Raw genomic sequence first — 14,981 nt, 5'->3', positions numbered from 1 at the left:
CTTGAAGAAGAAAGCTAGAGTATGATGACGTCAAGTTGAGAGCTGACATAGCTCTTAGCGACAGCCCACAGAATATATCCAGAAACATATATATAGAGAGTTAGACCAGGTTTTAGAACGGCTGCCATGTTAGCCTCCATATAGAACTGTACTCTTGAATTGTTGGTGTTGATGTAACAATACGAGAGCACCTCCGACAAATGACCTATGAAATGACCCACTGTAAACAAGCAAAACAGAGCAGCGAATTGAACAGACTTTCTTAGTGATTAGCATTCTGGATAACGTGTTGTATCTTCAACAAATTGCATATCTGCTTTCACGTCTTAATAGGTTTTGAAAACTATCCGAAATAAACAGCCTCCCATGTGGCGCAGTGGTCTTAAGGCGTCACTACAGACCCATGTTCGATTCCGGTCTGTGTCACAACCAGCTGTAACCGGGAGTCCGGTAGGGCGGCGCACAATTGGCCCAGCGTTGCCCGGGTTAGGGGAGGGCTTTACTTGGCTCATCACGGTCTAGCGACCCCTTGTGACGGGCAGGGTGCCTGCAGGCTGACTTCGGTCGTCAGTTGAACGGTGTTTCCTCTGACATATTGGTGCGGCTGACTTCCGGGTTGGGCGGGTGTTAAGAAGTGCGGTTTGGCAGGTCATGTTTCGGAGGACGCATGACTCGACCTTCGCCTCTCCCCAGCCCGTTGGGGAGTTGCAAGATAAGATCGCAATTGGATATCACGAAATTGTGGAGAAAAAAGGGCAAAATACAAAAAAAAGAGAAATTAAAAAAATAAACAGCATAAATGGAAGCATTAATAATCACTTAATAATCGCTATGGAGGAAAAAGCGGCGTCTCGGAACATATGGCTGTGAACTCTCTATATATATGGCTGTGAATATATCTATTATTGATGAAGACTGCCAAGCCTAGTTTGTGGACATATTTTATGCTGCATGATGCTTTTTAGTCACTTGCTTTACAGTATTAGCCTACCAAGAAGCTTGGCTGATATCAAAATGGCATTGAAATCGTTTGTTTTTCCAGTTTTCGGTTGCTGTTTTGTTTATTTTGATGATACATTTTTAGAAATAATACTTGACAAGAAAGTAGAACACAAACATATTTTCTGCTGATATTCTAAAGCGTTGTAGAATGCTGATGGGAGGACTGAATGACCAACTAACCTTTAATTGAATCAACTTATACGGTACCTACAGTACATACAGTACCAGTCAAAAGTTTGGACACACACACTCATTCAAGGGTTTTTCTTTATTTTTACCATTTTCCCGTTTTGTAGAATAATAGTGAAGACATCAAAACTATGAAATAGCACAAATGGAATCATGTAGTAACCAAAAAAGTGTTAAACAAATCCAAATATATTTTAGATTTGAGGATCTTCAAAGTAGCCACCCTTTGCCTTGACGACAGCTTTGCACACTCTTGGCATTCTCTCAACCAGCTTCATGAGGTAGTCACCTGGAATGCATTTCAATTAACAGCTGTGCCTTGATAAAAGTTAATTTGTGGGATTTCTTTCCTTCTTAAGGAAAAGTTGTGTTGTGACAAGTTAGGGGAGGTATACAGAAGATAGCCCTATTTGGTAAAAGACCAAGTCCATATTATGGCAAGAACAGCTCAAATATGCAAAGAGAAACGACATTCCATCATTACTTTAAGACATGAAGGTCAGTCAATCTTGAAAATGTCAAGAACTTTGAAAGTTTGTTCAAGTCCAAAAACCATCAAGCGCTATGATGAATCTGCCTCTCATGAGGACCGACATAGGAAAGGAAGACACAGAGTTATCTCTGCTGCAGAGGATAAGTTCATTAGAGTTAACTGCACCTCAGATTGCAGACCAAATAAATTATTCACGGAGTTCAAGTAACAGACACATCTCAACATCAACCGTTTAGGGGAGACTGTGTGAATCAGGCCTTCATGGTTGAATTGCTGCAAAGAAACCACTACTAAAGGACACCAATAATAAAAAGAGACTTACTTGGGCCAAGAAACACGAGCAATGGACATTAGACTGGTGGATATCTGTCAATTGGTCTAGAGTCCAAATTTGAGATTTTTGGTTCCAACTGCCGTGTTTTTGTGAGATGCAGAGTAGGTGAACGGATGAGCTCTGCATGTGTGGTTCCCACAGTGAAGCATGGAGGAGGAGGTGTGATGGTTTGGGGGTGCTTTGCTGGTGACACTGTCAGTGATTTATTTAGAATTCAAGGCACACTTAACCAGCATGGCTAGCACAGCGTACTGCACCGATAAGGCATCACATCTGGTTTGCGCTTAGTGGGACTATCATTTGTTTTTCAACAGGACAATGACCCAACACACCTCCAGGCTGTGTAAAGGCTATTTGACAAAGAAGGCGGGTGATGGAGTGCTGCATCCGATGACCTGGCCTCCACAATCACCCGACCTCAACCCAATTGAGATGGTTTGGGATGAGTTGGACCGCAGAGTGAAGGAAAAGCAGCCAACAAGTGCTAAGCATATGTGGGAACTCCTTCAAGACTGTTGGAAAAGCATTCCAGGTGAAGCTAGTTGAGAGAATGCCAAGAGTGTGCAAAGCTGTCATCAAAGCAAAGCGTGGCTACTTTGAAGAATCCAAAATACATTTGGATTTGTTTAACACTTTTTTGGTTACTACATGATTCCAAATGTGTAGTTTCATAGTTGTGATGTCTTCGCTATTATTCTACAATGTAGAAAATAGTAAAAATAAAGAAAAACCCTTGAATGAGTGTGTGTGTCTGAACTTTTGACTGGTACTGTATATGATATGATATATGAAGGATGGTCAAATGTGGTTCTTTATCCTCAGCACACAAAGCTGGGCAAAACTGGTTGAAATTACCTAATGATAACTTCATGCTGACATGACATCACGATGACCTGTTTCTGGTTGTAATGATGTCATTTTAACCTGTTTACTCACTGGGTTATTGTTCTTCTCACAGAAAAGAGTAACTGCTGTTTTCTCTTATTTTGATGGAACATTTTTGGGGGAATCTGTTGTATTGACAACTCAGGTGATGTCAAAGCAGTGAGGTGACAAAAATAAACAAATATTTATCTCAGATTAATTTAAAGTAAACGCTGTCTGGATAATAGTCAATGGCCGTGTCCGAAGTCTCGCCTACCACTTACTAAAACTACTTAATGTGGGGTAATCATACTACATACTTTTTTAGAAATTACTGTGTAGTAAAAATGTATGCAGTAAAAAGAAATATCAACATACTAGACTCATAGATAGCTTGTGGTGCATGCTCAAAAAAACATAATTTGGTAAGAATTAAGTATGTGATGATGGGTATGCTTAGACAAACAAACTATGAAGGGAAATAAGTGGCTACTGTTAACACAGATTTTGTTGCTTAATAAAATATATATTTTTAGAAAAGCAGTGTTTTTCCCCTCTGAGTTAAAATTAGTGTATTGAATTATATTTTATTTATATATTTGTTTGTAGTTAACTCTTAAAAACTAAAGTCTACACTGCAACGGAAAACTGTAAATTATACGGTAATATTTTGTATTATCAACAGTAAAATACGTTTTATTGCAGCATACTGTAAATTATGGTGCATTCTGGGAAATAATTGCTGTATTTAGAATGGTTCTGTAATTTCACCCCACAGAACACAGTACAGTACCGTATTTTTACAGTGCCAAAAACCTTTTGACCGCTAGTGAGTCCATGGTATTGTTGTTACTGGTGCATTAACATATTTTGTGTTGTGCCTTGTAAGAGGCTATATTTGTTGCACCCTTAAGTGAGAATGCTGTACCAATTTAATTTGTATGTGGTTACAGTGCCCCATCAATTAAATATTTACAGTGGACAGATTGGAGTGGCAGCGTCTTAAACCTTAAATGGTTGAGCATTTTGCCATGTCCTTGTTTTCTCTGTAGTCGCTGCAAGTTTGGAAGCCTTTGTTAAGGCCTCTAGAAGTGCAGTTGATATAAAACACGAAATATTCATTAATATGCTGTAATGTTTGTAAACACTTGATTTAGCAGCCAACCTGCTTGCACCAATCCCTTGTAATTACAGTAAAATACTGTCATTACACAGTACTTGCTTTGATACCATGTAATATGAAATACCAATTTACTGCTAAATTCATTGTAACCCCTGTACTGTGTTGGTATCTTATTTTAATCAAATATTGAAACAAAATGGCTTCACACGTTACTATACAGTGCCTTTGGGAAAGTATTCAGACCTCTTGACTTTTTTCCACATTTTGTTAGGCTACTGCCTTATTCTAAAATGTATTAAATATTATTTTCCTCTCATCAGTCTACACACAATACCCCATAATGACAAAGCAAAAACGTTTTTAGACATTTTTGCTAATTTATAAAAAATATGACATATACATAAGTGTTCAGTCCCTTTACTCAGTACTTTGTTGAAGCACCTTTGGCAGTGACTACAGCCTCAGGTCTTCTTGGGTATGACGCTACAAGCTTGGCACACCTGTATTTGGGGAGTTTCTCCCATTCTTTGCAGATCCTCTCAAGCTCTGTCTTCTTGGATGGGGAGCGTTGCTGCACTGCTATCTTCAGGTCTCTCCAGAGATCGGGTTCAAGTCTGGGTTCTGGCTGGGCCACTCAAGGACATTCAGAGACTTGTCCCGAAGCCACTCCTGCATTGTCTTGGCTGTGTGCTTAGGGTTGTTGTCCTGTTGGAAGGTGAACCTTCTCCCCAATCTGAGGTCATGAGCACTCTGGAGCAGGTATTCATCAAGGATCTCGATCCTGACTAGTCTCCCAGTCCCTGCCGCTGAAAAACATCCCCACAGCATGATGCTGCCACCACCATGCTTCACCGTATGGATGGTGCCAGGTATCCTCCAGACCTGACGCTTGGCATTCAGGCCAAAGAGTTGGTTTCATCAGACCAGAGAATCTTGTTTCTCATTGTCTGAGAGTCTTTAGGTGCCTTTTGGCAAACTCTAAGCAGGCTGTCATGTGCCTTTTGCTGAGGAGTGGCTTTCGTTTGGTCGCTCTACCATAAATGCCTGATTGATGGAGTGCTGCAGAGATGATTGTCCTTCTTGAAGGTTCTCCCATCTCCATAACTCTGGAGCTCTGTCAGAGTGACCATCAAGTTCTTGGTCACCTCCCGGACCAATGCCCTTCTCCACCGTATGCTCAGTTTGACTGGGCGGACAGCTCTAGAAAGTGTGTTGGTGGTTCCAAACTTCTTCCATTTAAGAATAATGGAGGCCCATGTGTTCTTGGGGATCTTCAATGCTGCAGACATTTTTTGGTACCCTTCCCCAGATCTGTGTCTCGACACAATCCTGTCTCAACGCTCTACGGACAATTCCTTTGACCTCATGGCTTGGTTTTCGCTCTGGCATGCAATGTCAACTGACAGGTGTGTGCCTTTCCAAATCATGTCCAATCAATTTAATTTACCACAGGTGGACTACAATCAAGTTGTAGAAACATCTCAAGGATGATCAATGTTAACAGGATGCACCTGAGCTCAATTTCGAGTCTCATAGCAAAGGATCTGAATACTTATGTAAATAAAATAAAATAAAATGTTTTCGCCTTGTCATTATGAGGTTTTGTGTGTAGATTGCTGAGGATCTTTTTTTTATTTCATCCATTTTAGAATAAGGCTGTAACGTAACAAAATGTTGGAAAAGTCAATGGGTCTGAACACTTTCCGAAGGCACTGTATATATCCCCACTATGATGAGGCTTTGGGTGTAAGGTGCCTCCTTTCATTTCTGCACCAAATCATGTCCCAAAAAATGTATGTACCATATACTTGCATTGGATTGCTCCAATCAAACTCACCTTAAATTGTACTGCTTTATTAAATAAGTCAATTATAAATGTTTAGGCTCCCCTAATGGTATATATATAACTTATTTGGATTATACATTACTTTTTCTTAAATTATTAAATATTAAATACATTTACCTCAAAATTGTTTTGCTGGAATGACTTTTAGTTTTTGTTTTCGAGAAAAAATATTAAATTATTAGTTGAGCAAGAGGTTTGTGTCCCAAGTAAAATTGGTGACATAAAGTGGTTTCTGTGAGAATTATAGGCAGGGGGTTAGATAGCCCACGTTTGTCCTTAGAATGCATCATCTAATGTTGTTTCCCACCATTCCATAATTTTGGTATAGCGCGTCCTCTTATCTGATTATCAGATGATTATCAGCTGTTGTCAAATACACGTGGGTATGAAAAGACAATTCTCTTCCTCAATAGCATGAAAAGCCAAAAAGATTATGACCTCCTGGCATTTAAAGCATAGCATTTTCTTTTAAACTTTATATACTAAAAAACATTATATTCGCATACCCAAAATGCTTACTATTTAGACCGCAAGTATGGGTATTCGGGCAAGGCCATTAAGAATAAATAGATTTTATAATGTTTGAAGTAAATTCACGCAGAAGCGTCACTGAAAATATAGCAAAAATTGTTTCTTATTATGTCAACAATATATTGATTAGGTGCATGACGCCTTATTAGTGGTCCATTTTTTGCCACCAGTCAGCATCGTAGTGGTTTTGTTTTTTGGTGCATTCAAGACAACTGGGGAATCTGGAAAAAACTATGAAAAATTGTGTCGTCAGTGATCTCTTCATGTCGGAGAGGTCGTGACTCTAGGAAGATGCCAGAGTTTCCGATTTGTAATTCCAAGTTGAATGACAGTTTAAAAAAAAATCACAGTCTGAGCTCGTTTTTTTTCAGAGTTCCCAGTTCTATTGAATGCACTGATGTCAGAGTTCTGAGATTTCCTTGTTCCGAGTTCTGAGTTCCGAGCTGTCTTGAACACACCATAAGATGGGAGCATATTATAGAATGAGAGGCAAAGCCTGTTGTACCACTAGTGCAGGCTTGGTCTAAACCAAAAATGGGCCCTGGGTATGTGAGAGGTGAGTCCCGAGTTATGAGAATACATCTATAATCACACACTATTTTGTTCTTAATTTGGGTTGTTGGATTACAATTTGGGTCACCGATGTTCAATTTCACATTTGCGTCTCGAGCTGAAAAGGTTTAAGTACCCCTAAAGTAAAGAGTCAACAGAAGCCCCGCAGGGGTTTCGGTTCCATGTTTGAGGGGACTTTCTGGTTTCAAGAGTAAGAGACATTCCGTTTCCAGAAATGTTTGGAATCCTCCTGCACTTTATGGACCCATTGCTTCAGCCACTGTGAGTTCTGCCTGAGGATGATGCCTGTCCTGAAGGTAAAATAATATGATTCTGTCTTCAGTAAAGCGCTGTAGGTTTGGAGAAAGAGTCTGGCTGTAGTAGGGTTGGGCTAAGAAGGGGTAAGAGTCTGTGCTTCAATCTAACAACAGTAAAATACAAGAAAAGAAGAAAGGAAAGGCCACAGAGTGGCAATGGCATTGAATTGTTTCTGTTCAGCCTTGGAGTTTAAATGACCTGCATGTGGTTGGTTTCGATTCCTGCCTGCTTGTGCCTCTGTCCTTTTATCATGGCCCCCTTGTTGTGCTGCTGTGCTTCCTTTCTTTCTTTTCCTTTCTTTCTTATGGATTTTCACTGTTCTGTTTCGTCCTCCCCCTCTAGTTCAGGTGTAATCCACCATTGGCCCTGCTGGCTAGAAGTGCAAATCTTTTGAAAGGCAAGATACTATAGGTCTCTTCCTGGTTCAATAGTGATATCTCTTCCTGGTTCAATAGTGATATATTATCTCTGTCATATTTTTCTCTGACTAACTGTATAAAGCCATTGAGTGTCTCAATACTGAAGCTCAGAACAGAGGGGGATGGCTCTTTAATATTTCTTGTTCGTTTTGTATTTAAAAATGTGTTGTATGTGTTCAGTTGTTGAAATTTGTCTAAAGTTTGACTGTCTTTAACCAATGAAATGTAAATTTAAGTAACATTTCTGTGATTATGTTAATGAAACTACTTTCAGTATTCTATTTGCCAAGATTTAATCAAATGTCAGTTTTTCAGCCCACCTTCTTAAAGACAATTTTACCTTTTTTATATACACTGAGTATAACAAATATTAGGAACACCTTCCTAATATTGAGTTGACCCCCCCCACACACAAAACCTTTGTCCCTCAGAACAGCCTAAATTTGTTGAGGGTTGAAAAGCACTTATATTTTTGGTCTTGCCCATCCACCCTCTGAATGGCACACATACACAATGCATGTGTCAGTTGTCTCAGGGCTTAAACATAATTATTTAACCGGTCTCCTCCCCGTCTTCTACAATGATTGAAGTGGATTTAACAAATGACATCAATAAGGGATCATAGCTTTCACCTGGATTCACCTGGTCAGTCTATGACATGGAAAGAACAGGTGTTCTTAATGTTTTGTATAATCAGTTTACGAAGTGCATTTGAGAAAATATTCAGACCCCTTGACTTTTTCCCCATTTTACTTTACAGCCTTATTCTAAAATGGATTAAATTGTTTTTTACCCTCATCAATCTACAAATAATACCCCACTCAAGGACATTCAGAGACTTGTCCCGAAGTCACTCCTGTGTTGTATTAGCTATGTGCTTAGGGTCGTTGTCCTGTTGGAAAGTGAACCTTCGCACCAGTCTGAGGTTCTGAGCACTCTGGAGCAGGTTTTCATCAAGGATCTCTCTGTACTTTGCTCCGTTCATCTTTCTCTCGATCCTGACTAGTCTCCCAGTCCGTGCAGCTGAAAAACATCCTCGCAGCATGATGCTGCCACCACCATGCTTCACCGTAAGGATGGTGGTTTCCTCCAGACATGACACTTAGCATTCAGGTCAAATAGTTAAATCTTGGTTTCATCAGACCAGAGAATCTTGTTTCTCATGGTCAGAAAGTCTTTTAGGTGCCTTTTGGCATACTCCAAGCGGGGTATCGAGACTTTTACTGAGGAATGGCTTCTGTCTGGCCACTCTACCATATAGGCCTGATTGATGGAGTGCTGCAGAGATGGATGTCCTTCTGGAAGGTTCTCCCATCTCCACAGAGGAACTCTGGAGCTCTATCAGAGCATTTGTGTCTTGGTCACCTCCCTGACCAATGTCCTTCTCCCCCTGATTGCTCAGTTTGGCCAGGCAGCTAGCTCTAGGACGAGTATTGACGGTTCCAAACTTCTTCCATTTAAGAATGATGTAGGCCACTGTGTTCTTGCTGCAGACATTTTTTGGTACCCTTCCAGATCTGTGCCTCGACACAATCCTTTCTCGGACCTCTACGGAGAATTCCTTTGACCTCATAGCTTGGTTTTTGCTCTGACATGCACTGTCAACTGTGGGACCTTATATAGACAGGTGTGTGCCTTTCCAAATCATGTACAATCAACTGAATTTACCACAGGTGGACTCCAATCAAGTTGTAGAAACATCTCAAGGATGATCAATGGAAACAGGATGTACCTGAGCTCAATTTTGAGTCTCATACCAAAGGGTCTGAATATTTATGTAAATAAGATGTTTCTGTTTTTTATTTTTAATACATTTGCAAAACTTCCTAAAAACACTTTTTCGCTTTGTCATTATAGGCTATTGTGTGTAGATTATTTTATTGAATCCATTTTAGAATAAGGCTGTAACGTAACAAAATGTGGAAAAGGGGAAGGGGTCTGAACACTTTCCGAATGCTCTTTACATAACATATTTCAAACTGGGTGGTTTGAGCCCTGAATGCTGATTGGCAGACATCCGTGGTATATCAGACTGTATACCAGGGGTATGACAATACATTTTTACTGCTGTAACTACATTGGTAACCCATTTATAAGAGTAATAAGGCACCTCTGGGGTTTGTGATATATGGCCAATGTACCACAGCTAAGGGCTGTGTCCAGGCACTCTGCGTTGCGTCGTGCTTAAGAACAGCCCTTAGCCATGGTATATTGGCCATATACCACACCCCCCCAGGCCTTAATGCTAAAATACAAACTGTGTATTATACTGATAACATTTACATTCGTATTGTATGTGATTAAATACCCAGCTCAGGCATTAGGTTTTAATATGCGTATTATAATGGCTGCTCAGAACAATCCATTCCCTTCAAACAATATACTGTTAGTTGAATACTGTCTGATGAAGGAATGGCCTTAAAACAGACAGGATAGTACAGTACAGTACTGTAGCTATAGCATCTTTAAAAAATCGCAGTCACCTTGTTTGGGAACTTCAAGACACTTCAAGTATACACACCTTCTGCATCACCTCTTGGTTTGTGCGTGTGTGCGTACGTTTGTCTGTTCGTTCGTCTGTGCGTGTGTGTGTGTTTCTCCCTCTCCAGGCCTGAAGACCATTGTCGGTGCTCTAATCCAATCTGTGAAGAAATTGTCAGACGTTATGATCCTCACGGTCTTCTGTCTCAGTGTCTTCGCTCTGATTGGACTACAGCTCTTCATGGGCAACCTACGGCAAAAATGCGTGATTTGGCCAATCAACTCCACCGAGAACTACTTGGCCAACGGCAGCAAAGGCTTCGACTGGAATGAATACATCAATAACGACAGTAAGTAGCCTAGTCACAGTCAAACACACCAGGGTTGTGTTCTGTAGCGCACAGTGGCACACCATAGCAAAAGGTTTCAATTCTCTGGAAACCTTTGTCCTATATCCCTCTCATAGCTAGAGAGAGATGTTTTTTTGATGCTGTTCTGTCTGTGTGTGTGTGTGTGTGTGTGTGTGTGTGTGTGTGTGTTTCTTTCACCAGCCAATTTCTACTTCCTGCCTGGACAATTGGATGCCCTTTTATGTGGCAACAGCTCAGATTCTGGGTGAGTACCTACTCTGTCTGTCTGTCTCCTTGTCTGTCTGTCTCCTTGTCTGTCTGTCTCCTTGTCTGTCTCCTTGTCTGTCTCCTTGTCTGTCTGTCTCCTTGTCTGTCTGTCTCCTTGTCTGTCTGTCTCCTTGTCTGTCTGTCTCCTTGTCTGTCTGTCTGTCTGTCTCCTTGTCTGTCTGTCTGTCTGTCTGTCTGTCTGTCTGTCTGTCTGTCTGTCTGTCTGTCTGTCTGTCTGTCTGTCCTTCTCCTCTTCAGACCCACTCTTCGACTGTACGACAACTGTACGATACGGCAACCATGATGTTTTTGTATGTACAGTGCATTTTGAAAGTATTCAGACCCCTTCACATTTTCCACGTTTTGTTACATTACTGCCTTATTCTAAAATGGATTAAATAAATAAAAAATCCTGAACAATCTACACACAATACCCCATAAGCGTAAACTGTATTTTGTTTTGGCAAATTTATTACAAATAAAAAACAGAAATACTTTATTTACATAAGTACAGTGCCTTGCGAAAGTATTCGGCCCCCTTGAACCTTGTGACCTTTTGCCACATTTCAGGCTTCAAACATAAATATATAAAATTTATTTTTTTGTGAAGAATCAACAACAAGTGGGACACAAATCATGAAGTGGAACGACATTTATTGGATATTTCAAACTTTTTTAACAAATCAAAAACTGAAAAATTGGGCGTGCAAAATTATTCAGCCCATTTACTTTCAGTGCAGCAAACTCTCTCCAGAAGTTCAGTGAGGATCTCTGAATGATCCAATGTTGACCTAAATGACTAATGATGATAAATAAAATCCACCTGTGTGTAATCAAGTCTCCGTATAAATGCACCTGCACTGTGATACTGTCAGAGGTCCGTTAAAAGCGCAGAGAGCATCATGAAGAACAAGGAACACACCAGGCAGGTCCGAGATACTGTTGTGAAGAAGTTTAAAGCCGGATTTGGATACAAAAAGATTTCCCAAGCTTTAAACATCCCAAGGAGCACTGTGCAAGCGATAATATTGAAATGGAAGGAGTATCAGACCACTACAAATCTACCAAGACCTGGCCGTCCCTCTAAACTTTCAGCTCATACAAGGAGAAGACTGATCAGAGATGCAGCCAAGAGGCCCATGATCACTCTGGATGAACTGCAGAGATCTACAGCTGAGGTGGGAGACTATGTCCATAGGACAACAATCAGTCGTATATTGCACAAATCTGGCCTTTATGGAAGAGTGGCAAGAAGAAAGCCATTTCTTAAAGATATCCATAAAAAGTGTTGTTTAAAGTTTGCCACAAGCCACCTGGGAGACACACCAAACATGTGGAAGAATGTGCTCTGGTCAGATGAAACCAAAATTGAACTTTTTGGCAACAATGCAAAACGTTATGTTTGGTGTAAAAGCAACACAGCTCATCACCCTGAACACACCATACCCACTGTCAAACATGGTGGTGGCAGCATCATGTTTTGGGCCTGCTTTTCTTCAGCAGGGACAGGGAAGATGGTTAAAATTGATGGGAAGATGGATGGAGCCAAATACAGGACCATTCTGGAAGAAAACCTTGATGGAGTCTGCAAAAGACCTGAGACTGGGACGGAGATTTGTCTTCCAACAAGACAATGATCCAAAACATAAAGCAAAATCTACAATGGAATGGTTCAAAAATAAACATATCCAGGTGTTAGAAAGTCCAGACCTGAATCCAATCGAGAATCTGTGGAAAGAACTGAAAACTGCTGTTCACAAATGCTCTCCATCCAACCTCACTGAGCTCGAGCTGTTTTGCAAGGAAGAATGGGAAAAAATTTCAGTCTCTCGATGTGCAAAACTGATAGAGACATACCCCAAGCGACTTACAGCTGTAATCGCAGCAAAAGGTGGCGCTACAAAGTATTAACTTAAGTGGGCTGAATAATTTTGCACGCCCAATTTTTCAGTTTTTGATTTGTTAAAAAAGTTTGAAATATCCAATAAATGTCGTTCCACTTCATGATTGTGTCCCACTTATTGTTGATTCTTCACAAAAAAATACAGTTTTATATCTTTATGTTTGAAGCCTGAAATGTGGCAAAAGGTCGCAAAGTTCAAGGGGGCCGAATACTTTCGCAAGGCACTTTATTTAGACCCTTTGCTATGAGACTTAAAATTGAGCTCAGGTGCATTCCGTTTCCATTGATCATCCTTGAGATGTTTCTGCAACTTGACTGGAGTCCACCTGTGGTAAATTCAGTTGCTTGGGTCCAACAGCTGACAGTGCATGTAAGAGCAAAAACCAAGCTATGAGGTCAAGGGAATTGTCCGTAGAGCTCCGAGACAGGTTTGTGTCGAGGCACAGATCTGGGGAAGGGTACCAAAAAATGTCTGCAGCATTGAAGGTCCCCAAGAACACAGTGGCCTCCATTATTCTTAAATGGAAGAAGTTTGGAACCACCGAGACTCTTCCTAGAGCTGTCCGCCCAGTCAAACTGAGCATACGGTGGAGAAGGGCATTGGTCCGGGAGGTGACCAAGGTCACTTTGGTCACTTTGACAGAGCTCAAGCGTTTCTCTGTGGAGATGGGAGAACCTTCCAGAAGGACAACCATCTCTGCAGCACTCCACCAATCAGGCCTTTATGGTAGTGACCAGACGGAAGCCACTCCTCAGTAAAAGGCACTTGATAGCCCACTTGGCCCACTAAAGACTCTGACCATGAGGGACAAGATTATCTGGTCTGATTTAACCAAGATTAAACTCTTTGGCCTACATGCTAAACGTCACGTTTAGAGGAAACCTGCACCATCCCTATGGTGAAGCATGGTGGTTGCAGCATCATGCTGTGAGGATATTTTCAGCGGCAGGGACTGGGAGACTAGTCAGGATCGAGGCAAAGATGAACGGCACAAAGTACAGAGAGATCTTGATGAAAACCTGCTCCAGATTGCTCAGGACCTCAGACTGGGGCGAAGGTTCACCTTCCAACAGGACAACAACCCTAAGCACACAGCCAAGACAACACAGGAGTGGCTTTGGGACAAGTCTCTGAATGTCCTCCCAGCGAGAGTCCGGACTTGAACCCGATCGAACATCTCTGGGGAGTCCTGAAAATAGCTGTGCAGCAACGCTCCCCATCCAACCTGACAGAGCTTGAGAGGATCTGCAGGGAAGAATGGGAGAAACTCTCCAAATCCAGTTGTGCCACGCTTGTAGCGTCATACCCACTAAGACTCAAGTCTGTAATCACTGCCAAAGTTGCTTCAACAACATACTGAGTAAAGGGTCTGAATACTTATGTAAATGTCATATTTCAGTTTCTTATTTTTAATACATTTGCAAACATTTCTAAAATACAGTTTTAGATTTTTAATGATGGGACATTGTTTGGAGATTGATGGGGGGGGGGGGGGAATGATTGAATCAATTTTAAAATAAGGCTGGGACATAACAAAATGTGGAAAAAGTGAAGGGGTATGATTACTTTCCAAATGCACTGTATACAGTTTAATGAGTCATTGAATGGCTGTGTGGCCCTCTCTCCTCTCCCCCCAGCCGCTGCCCCGAGGGCTACACATGCATGAAAGCTGGGAGGAATCCAAACTACGGTTACACCAGCTTCGATAGCTTTGGATGGGCTTTCCTGGCTCTCTTCAGACTCATGACACAGGACTTCTGGGAGAACCTCTACATGCTGGTGAGTATGATATACAGTATAAATTATGATAAACAGTATGGTATACAGTATTATATACAGTATGCAGTATGATATGCAGTAGGACATACAGTATGATATAGGGTAAACAGTATGATATACAGTATTATATACAGTATACACTACCGTTCACAAGTTTGGGCTCACTTAGAAATGTCCTTGTTTTTGAAAGAAAAGCTATTTTTCTGCCCATTAAAATAACATCAAATTGATCAGAAATACAGTGTAGACATTGTTAATGTTGAAAATGACTACTGTAGCTGGAAACGGCTGATTTTTAATGGAATATCTACATAGGCGTACAGAGGCCCATTATCAGCAACCATCAGTCCTGTGTTCCAATGGCACGTTGTGTTAGCTAATCCAGGTTTATCATTTTAAAAAGCTAATTGATCATTAGGAAACTCTTTTGCAATTATGTTAGCACAGCTGAAAACTGTTGTTCTGATTACAGAAGCAATAAAACGGCCTTCTTTAGACTAGTTGAGTATCTGGAGCAACAGTATTTGTG

General features: G+C 40.9%; 1 protein-coding gene across 2 annotated transcripts in view; it reads left to right on the top strand.

Annotated features, from left to right (window-relative positions):
• scn8aa (sodium channel, voltage gated, type VIII, alpha subunit a) overlaps positions 1 to 14,981 on the top strand; it is a 91,249-nt gene that overhangs the window by 32,528 nt on the left and 43,740 nt on the right. For both annotated transcript variants that reach the window (XM_064957668.1, XM_064957669.1), the window contains exons 7-9: positions 10,281 to 10,502; positions 10,704 to 10,767; positions 14,311 to 14,452. In XM_064957668.1, coding sequence (XP_064813740.1) covers positions 10,281 to 10,502; positions 10,704 to 10,767; positions 14,311 to 14,452 — 428 coding nt within the window. The remainder of the gene's footprint in view (positions 1 to 10,280; positions 10,503 to 10,703; positions 10,768 to 14,310; positions 14,453 to 14,981) is intronic.

This window comes from Oncorhynchus masou, chromosome 33 (genome assembly GCF_036934945.1).
Source record: "Oncorhynchus masou masou isolate Uvic2021 chromosome 33, UVic_Omas_1.1, whole genome shotgun sequence".
In the NCBI taxonomy this organism is placed as follows: domain Eukaryota; kingdom Metazoa; phylum Chordata; class Actinopteri; order Salmoniformes; family Salmonidae; genus Oncorhynchus; species Oncorhynchus masou.
The sequence above is the reverse complement of the archived record's forward strand: the minus strand, read 5'-3'. Positions and strand labels throughout refer to the sequence as shown.